General features: G+C 50.6%; 1 protein-coding gene across 2 annotated transcripts in view; it reads right to left on the bottom strand.

Annotated features, from left to right (window-relative positions):
- Positions 1-8,777, bottom strand: part of kdm6a (lysine (K)-specific demethylase 6A) — a 424,338-nt gene that overhangs the window by 291,922 nt on the left and 123,639 nt on the right. For both annotated transcript variants that reach the window (XM_070893443.1, XM_070893444.1), the window contains one exon: positions 2,849-2,907. In XM_070893443.1, the coding sequence (XP_070749544.1) occupies positions 2,849-2,907 (59 nt within the window). The remainder of the gene's footprint in view (positions 1-2,848; positions 2,908-8,777) is intronic.

The raw sequence follows: 8,777 nt of genomic DNA, 5'->3' as shown, positions 1-8,777 counted from the left end.
TCTTCCCCCACCCAGTCTCTCTCTCTTCCCCCCCCCCACTCTCTCTCTCTCTCCCCCCACTCCGTTTCTCTCTCTCTCTCCCACCCCGTCTTTCTCTTTCTCTCTCCCCCCCACCCCGTCTCTCTCTCTCTCTCTCTCCCCCCCCACCCCGTATCTCTCTCTCTCTCCCCCCCCCACCACGTCTCTATCTCCCCCCCCCACCCCGTCTCTCTCTCCCCTCCCACCCCGTCTCTCTCTTCCCCCCCCCACCCCGTCTCTCTCTCCCACCCCCTACCCCGTCTCTCTCTCCCACCCCCTACCCCGTCTCTCTCTCCCACCCCCTACCCCGTCGCTCTCTCCCACCCCCTACCCCGTCTCTCTCTCCCACCCCCTACCCCGTCTCTCTCTCCCACCCCCTACCCCGTCTCTCTCTCCCACCCCCTACCCCGTCTCTCTCTCCCACCCCCTACCCCGTCTCTCTCTCCCACCCCCTACCCCGTCTCTCTCTCCCACCCCCTACCCCGTCTCTCTCTCCCACCCCCTACCCCGTCTCTCTCTCCCACCCCCTACCCCGTCTCTCTCTCTCCCCCCCCCCCAACCGCATCTCTCTCTCTCCCCCCCCCAACCGCATCTCTCTCTCTCTCTCTTCCCCCCCCAACCGCGTCTCTCTCTCCCCCCCCCAACCGCATCTCTCTCTCTTCCCCCACCCCCACCCCGTCTCTTTCTCTCTCTCTTTCCCCCCCCCACCCCGTCTCTCTCTCTCTCTCTCTCCCTCCCTCTCTCCCCCCACCCCGTCTCTCTTTCTTTCACCCCCCACCCCGTCTCTCTCTCTCTCTCTCCCCCCACCCCGTCTCTCTCTCTCTCCCCCCACCCCGTCTCTCTCTCTCTCCCCCCACCCCGTCTCTCTCTCTCTCCCCCCACCCCGTCTCTCTCTCTCCCCCCACCCCGTCTCTCTCTCTCTCCCCCCACCCCGTCTCTCTCTCTCTCCCCCCACCCCGTCTCTCTCTCTCTCCCCCCACCCCGTCTCTCTCTCTCTCCCCCCACCCCGTCTCTCTCTCTCTCTCTCTCCCCCCATCCCGTCTCTCTCTCTCTCTCTCTCTCCCCCCATCCCGTCTCTCTCTCTCTCCCCCCATCCCGTCTCTCTCTCTCTCCCCCCATCCCGTCTCTCTCTCTCTCCCCCCATCCCGTCTCTCTCTCTCTCTCTCTCCCCCCATCCCGTCTCTCTCTCTCTCTCTCTCTCTCCCCATCCCGTCTCTCTCTCTCTCTCTCTCTCTCTCTCCCCCCATCCCGTCTCTCTCTCTCTCTCTCTCTCTCTCTCTCTCTCCCCCCATCCCGTCTCTCTCTCTCTCTCTCCCCCCATCCCGTCTCTCTCTCTCTCTCTCCCCCCATCCCGTCTCTCTCTCTCTCTCTCCCCCCATCCCGTCTCTCTCTCTCTCTCTCCCCCCATCCCGTCTCTCTCTCTCTCTCTCTCCCCCCACCCCGTCTCTCTCTCTCTCCCCCCACCCCGTCTCTCTCTCTCTCCCCCCACCCAGTCTCTCTCTCTCTCCCCCCACCCCGTCTCTCTCTCTCTCCCCCCACCCCGTCTCTCTCTCTCTCTCTCTCTCTCTCTCTCTCCCCCCATCCCGTCTCTCTCTCTCTCTCTCTCTCTCCCCCCATCCCGTCTCTCTCTCTCTCTCTCCCCCCATCCCGTCTCTCTCTCTCTCCCCCCATCCTGTCTCTCTCTCTCTCCCCCCATCCCGTCTCTTTCTCTCTCCCCCCATCCCGTCTCTCTCTCTCTCTCTCTCTCTTCCCCCCCACCTTGTCCGTCTCTCCCCCCCGCCCCATCTCTCTCTCTCTCTCTCTCTGTGTCTCTCTCTTTCTCCCCCCCATCTGTGTCTCTCTCTTTCTCCCCCCATCTGTGTCTCTCTCTTTCTCTCCCCATCTGTGTCTCTCTCTTTCTCTCCCCATCTGTGTCTCTCTCTTTCTCTCCCCATCTGTGTCTCTCTCTTTCTCTCCCCATCTGTGTCTCTCTCTTTCTCTCCCCATCTGTGTCTCTCTCTTTCTCTCCCCATCTGTGTCTCTCTCTCTTTCCCCCACCCCCACCCCTCTCTTTTTCTTTCTCCCCCCATCTGTGTCTCTCTCTTTCCCCCACCCCCCCTTCTTTTTCTTTCTCCCCATCCCCCTCGCTCACTCTCACTCTCTCTCTCTCTCTCTCTCTCCCCTCCCCTCCCCTCCCCCCCCCCCCAGTCTCTCTCTCTCTCCCTCCTCCAGTGTCTCTCTCGCTCCCATCCCCCACCCACCCTACGGTGCCTCTTCACTCAAATGAACTGCTCCTGGCCTCGCCTCTCCCCACTTCTCTCTCTCGCCCCGCTTTTCCCTCCTCTACCGCCCCCTCTCTCTCTCTTCTTTCTTCCTCCCCCCGTCCACACGCTTCACTCAAACTGCCGCCGAGACTCAGAGCTGCAACGTGCTGTCCAGGACCGGTTCCAGATCGGGTATTGCCGGGAGGGTGATGCATGAGCAGAAAAGGGTTAGTATAAATTGTGCTTTGGGCGGGGGGGGGGCAGAGTCAGTGACTATTTGTCCTGACTTATGCACAGAAGCGAGTGTTACAACAAATAGTCACTCCAATATAAGATACCCACATTTTTTTTTTTTAACTTGAATTACAAGTAGACTGGAAACTCCATTTAGCTCATTTTACATGCTATGTAACCAAAGCCAGCAGCAAAACAGTTTCTGCAAAGAAATGTCACACTAAAACAAATAGGACTGAAATTTGATTCAAATACATTGCCACAAATAAATGGATTTAATTAATTTGAAGATTTTTTTATCTTACTGTATATACTAATTTGCAACTAAGAACCACAATAAATATTTTACTCACCATTGAAATGCATTATAATGGAAGTAGACAATACCAAGGCCATATAAAAAGGCAGCATTCTACGGGGAAAAAATTATTAAAAAATTAACAGTAATGAAGTCAGCAAACTCCAGTTTTGTCTCAATATTGTTGCTACAGACCAACACCATCAAAAACAGATTAACTTGGTCACATTCTATTTGTCTATGTGGGATCTTTCAATGTGAAAAATTACTTCCACATTTGCCTACATAACAGTAATCACTGCATTTCAAACTAATTAACTGTATATGCAGTGTTTTGAGATGTAATAAGGAGATTATGCACCAAATGGTTATTAACCAACTCACAAACAACAACTTGCAATTATATAGCATTAGCACCAAAAATCGGCCCGTGTTTCAGAGCCAAAATGCTAAGCCAAACGAAATGTGAAAAGGGGCAACTTAAAGTGTGTCAATAGGAGGGGTTTTAAGGAAAGACTTCAAGGACAAGGCGGCGGCAGAGAGGCAGGGGGTTTAGGGAGGAAATTCCAAAGCGTGGAATCAGGCTGATGAAGATGGGGTGATGGGAGGGAGCAATGCATAAGTTGGCGTCAGAGGAACAGAGAGTTCAGAGGGGACTTCAGGGCTTGAGGAGGTTAAAAAGATAAGGATGGATTAAGCTATAAGGATTTAGAAACAAAATCAATGTTAAATTAGACAAATAGGACCCAATGTAGGTCACCGAGGACAAGAATGATGGGTGAGCGGGACATGGTATCAGACAAAATACTGGGACCAGAGTTTTGGATGTGCTGAAGTTTAGAGCATGGAGGATGGGTGGTTGGCCTGGAGAGCATTGGAATAATAGAGTCTGAAGGGTAACAAGGCACGGAACAGATCATTTAGCAGCAGGTGGGTTGAAACAGGGGTGCAGGCGGGCAATGTTAAGGAAATGTAAGTAGGCAGTCTTGGATGAAGAAGATATGGAGCTGTAAGCTCAGCTTGGGGCAGAATAGAACAGCGAAGTTACGGTCGGGAGCAGAGACAGTGGCCGGGCAGGGAGATGAACTAGTGGTGAGAGTACGGAGTTTGTGGCAGGCAACAAAGGCAATTGCAAAACCCTGCTGGGGAGATTCAAGTTGCGGGAAAGAGGGACATAGATTTTGGATGCAACAACTTGTTCAAGGAGAGTGCTAATGACATATACTTTGGAGGAGTGGGAATGATTTACAATATTAGCTAGCATGGGGGCCGGGAAGGAGAGTTGGATGGTCAGCAGTTTAGTGGGCATGGAGTGGTAGGAGATATACCAGCCAAAGATGCAGGATCAGGCCTAGAACATAGGGGAGCCGGCAAGGGGGTGGGGAGTGAGGGAAAGCAACAGAGGCAGCTGAACAGATGGTCTCATTCTTAGTGACAATGTCGTCCATGAGCTCCTCAAACTTCAAGGGTATGGGCAGGGTGGAGGGGCTGATGGAGATGGTTGGTAGTAAAGAAAAGAAAGATGATCTTAAAGAGTACCGAGAAGTCTTGGCAGGGGAGAGTAAGACCAATAGCGTTTGATATGGCCCAGCCAGATCTGTTGATGGATGGCTAAACCAGTTGTACACTAGATATGCTCAAGTCTGCACCCCTTGGAAGGCCAAAGGATATGCAGTTGGGAGCGTGAAAATGCCAATGAGTGAGAGATATTTTGCAGTGATGGATGCAGTGGGGGTGTGGGTGGTGATAGATACAAGAAAGTAGTTGAGGATGCCTTGTCTGTGATCAAGACCATGGGAGTAGAGCAGTTAAGTGAGATGCAAAGTTGAGGGAGTGACCACAAATGCGGGTAGGAGAGTTCACATGGAGGGAGAGGTTTAGCGAAGTCAGTGAAATCATAAGGGGGCCAAGGGTAGCTGAAATGGAGATTGAAATCAGAGTATAAGGAGTTGCTCAGTGCAGAAGCTGAGGGAGGTAAGAAGGGGCAATATGTGAATCATGAGACAATGGGACATCATGAGAGTTGGGTAGAGGCGAGGTTGCCTCAAGCTTCCAACCCTAAAGAAGGAAAGCAGGCAAGTGGTTGAATCGGAGATAAAAGTGATAGATTAAATGTTACGGCAAAAGTGGACTGAAGAGTGAGGATATAAAGGTTGAACAGATACCTCAATAAAGGAGGGAAAGCAATAAGAGTGAGCTCCAGGTAAGAAGCAGTGTGTTTTTGGAATGCCAAAGAGGTAGATGATGTGATGGATCAATGGAGAATGGTGAAGCAAAATGCGTGGGAAGTAAGCCGCTGAGGGCTACAGGCTGCATTTATACTGTACATGCCATCTGAAAATGAAGCCCGAGTCGTTAGTGGCTCCCTTCCATGGCGCAAAAAGGAGCCGGAGCGGGCGGGAGCCGGCTAAGGCAAGGACGAGGGCGGGAGGCGGCGGCCGGCAGCGAGGGCGAGGGCGAGGGCCAGAGAGGGCGAAGACGAGGGCGAGGGCCAGAGAGGGCGAAGACGAGGGCCAGATAGGGCGAAGACGAGGGCGAGGGCCAGAGAGGGCGAAGGCCAGAGAGGGCGAAGGCCAGAGAGCGCAAGAGCGAACGAGAAAAAGGAGGAGAGAAGAGAAAGAGAGCAAGCGAGAGGAGAAGCGGGGATGGGGACGCGAGAGAACATCAATGTCCCAACTGCTAAGCAGCAGCATATATCGGACTCTCCTCTGATAATACCATAGTAGCACTGGTGATATAATTCTCCCGGCGGGAGGACGCAGAGCCCAGCGGGAGGACGGCGGGAGGACGCAGAGCCTGGCCAGAGTCCGGGAGGCCAGGAGTCGAGGTCGGTGAGTTCGGGAGGCCAGGAAGCCAGAGAGGTCGGTGAGTTCAGGAGGCCACAGAGGTCGGTGAGGTGAGTTGGTAAGTACCTCTCTTTTCTCTCTTTCTTTTTTAATTAGATTTTAAACTCGATAAGTCTAACTAGAGGGATGGCAGGGCAGCTCAGTCTCGCGGAATGCACATCCTGCGGCATGTGGGAAGTCCTGGACGCTTCGCGCAGCCTTGACAAACCTGTGTGCAGGAGGTGTCTCCAGCTTCAACTACTCAAGCTCCGCATTTTGGAGCTAGAGCAGCGGGTAGAGTCAATACAGTGCATCCGCAAGGCTGAACGCTACGTGGATAGCACGTTTCAGGAGGTGGTCACCCCGCAGCTTAAAGGCATGCACGTAGAGGGGAAGTGGGTGACTACCAGATATAGTAAGTATGCTAGGCAGGTAATGCAGGGGTTCTCTAACCTCCCCCCACCCAGGAGTCCATCTTGCTTTCAAACCGATATTCACTTCTGAGTATTGGTAAGGACGATGGTGCGTCTGGAGAGTGCAGCCAGAGCCTAATCCAAGGCACCATGGGTGGCTCAGCTGTACGGGGGGGAGGGACGAAGAATAAGAGAGCTCTAGTGATAGGGGATTTTATAGTTAGGGGAACAGACGTTTCTGCGGCTTTCGACGTGATTCCCGAATGGTTTTGTGCCTCCTTGGTGCCAGGGTCAAGGATGTCAGAGTGGACGCAGGGCATCCTGGGAGGGGGCGCGGGTAAACAGCTTGCAGCCGTGGTCTATATTAGGACCAACGACATAGGTAAAATGAGGGATGAGGTCCTACAGGCAGAATTCAGGGAGCTAGGAAGAAAATTAAAGGGTAGTACCTCAAAGGTAGTAATCTCCGGGTTACTACCGGTGCCATGTGCTAATGAGTACAATAAAAGGATAGAGGATGAACACGTAGCTGGAAAGCTGGGTAGGAGGGAGAGCTTTAAATTCTTGAGGCATCGAGACCGCTTCTGGGGGAGATGGGACCTGTACAACCGGATGGGTTGCACCTCAACAGCGCCGGGACCAATATCCTCACGGGGAGTTTTGCTAGTGCTGTTGGGGAGAGTTTAAACTCGCTTGGCAGGGGGATGGGAACCTGAGAACAAATTCAAGAAGGAAGGAAATAAAGTAAGAATCTATAGAAAGCAAATCTGTTAGACAGAGGAAACAAGGCTTAGTAAGTAGCAAGCAGAGGTCTTCCTATGCTAAATGGTATATAGTTTAATGCAAGGAGTATAGCAAATAAGGTGGATGAGCTAAGAGCACAGGGAGACACTTGGGAGTATAACATTATAGCCATTACAGAGACATGGCTGAAAGAGGGGCAGGTTTGGCAGAACAATATTCCTGGTTATCGGATCTTTAGACAGGATAGAGAGGGGGGTAAAAAAAAAAAGCGGGGGGGGGGGGGGTCGCGGTACTGATTTTAATAAACTATTACAGTGGTGAGGAGGGATGATATGTTAGAAGGATCAGCAAATAAGGCCATATGGGTCGAATTGAAAAATAAAAAAGGGATGACCACACTTCTGGGCGAGTATTATAGATCCCCAAACAGTGGGAGGAAGATAGAAGAGCAAATATTTAGGCAAATTGCTGTGAAGTCCAAAAACCATAGGGTAGTAATAGCAGGGGATTTTAATTATCCAAATATTGATTGGGACAAATTTCATGTGATGGGTATAGAGGGTGCAGAATTCTTGAAATGCATTCAAGAGAACTTTTTTAGTCAGTATGTAGCTAGCTCAACACGAGAGGGGCGTTCTTGGATTTAGTTTTGGGGAATGAAGCTGGGCAGGTTGAAGGGGTATTAGTGGGAGAGCACTTGGGTGCCAGTGACCATAATTCAGTCAGATTCAAGTTGGTTATGGATAAGGACAAGACTAGGCCTGAAATAAAAGTCCCAAATTGGGGAAAAGCTAATTTTGCTAAGTTAAGGAGTGATTTGGCCATAGTGGACTGGAAACAGCTCCTTGTGGGTAAATGAGTGTCAAAACAGTGGGAGGCATTCAAGGAGGAGATCCGGAAGGCGTAGGCCAAAAATGGGCCCCTAAAGAAAAAGGTTGGGAATAATAATTCTAGAGCTCCCTGGATATCTAGGGACTTACAGGGGAGGATAAAGAAAAAAAGGGAAGCTTGTCATATACCAACGGCTAAATACTATAGAATCTTGAGGAATATAGAAAGTTAAGAGGCAATATTAAAAAGGATATTAGGAATGCAAAGAGAGAGCACGAGAAATTATTGGCTAGTAAAATTAAGGAAAACCCTAAGATGCTCTATAAATATATTAAGAGTAAGAGGGTAACTAAAGAAAGGGTAGGGTCTATTAGAGACCATGAGGGCAATCTTTGTGTGGAGACGGAAGATGTTGGTAAGATGCTTAACGAATACTTTGTATCTGTTTTCACATAGCAAAGGGGCAATGCAGATACTGCTATCAAGGAGGTGTGAGATATTCTGGATTCAATAAATATAGTGAGCGAGGAAGTATTAAGGGGTTTAGCAGCTTTGAAAGCAGTTAAGACCCCAAGCCCGGTTGAAATGTATCCCAGGCTGTTGAGCGAAGTAAAAGGAAATAGCAGAGGCCTTGACCATCATTTTTCAGTCCTCTTTGGATTTGGGCATGATGCCGGAGGATTGGAGTACTGCTAATGTAGTACCCTTGTTTAAGAAAGGAGAAAGGGATAGGCCGAGTAGTTACAGACCAGTCAGCCTAACCTCAGTAGTGGGAAAATTATTGTAAAAAATCCTGAAAGACAGGATAAATCTATATTTGGAAAGGGTCAGTCAGCACGGATTTGTTAAGGGAAGATTGTGTTTGACTAGCCTGGTTGAATTTTTTGAGGAGGTAACTAAGAGGGTCGATGAGGGTAATGCGTATGATGTAGTATATATGGACTTTAACAAAGCTTTTGATAAGGTACCACATGGTAGACTGGTCAAGAAGGTTAAAGCCCATGGGATCCAGTGCAAAGTAACAAGTTGGATCCAAAATTGGCTTGGCGGTAGGAAGCAACAGGTAATGGTTGATGGATGTTTTTGTGACTGGAAGGATGTTTCCATTGGGGTTTCGCAGGGCTCAGTACTGGGATCCTTGCTTTTTGCGTTTTTTTTCAACAATTTAGAT

The sequence above is a fragment of the Pristiophorus japonicus genome, chromosome 11 (assembly GCF_044704955.1).
Source record: "Pristiophorus japonicus isolate sPriJap1 chromosome 11, sPriJap1.hap1, whole genome shotgun sequence".
In the NCBI taxonomy this organism is placed as follows: domain Eukaryota; kingdom Metazoa; phylum Chordata; class Chondrichthyes; family Pristiophoridae; genus Pristiophorus; species Pristiophorus japonicus.
The sequence above is the reverse complement of the archived record's forward strand: the minus strand, read 5'-3'. Positions and strand labels throughout refer to the sequence as shown.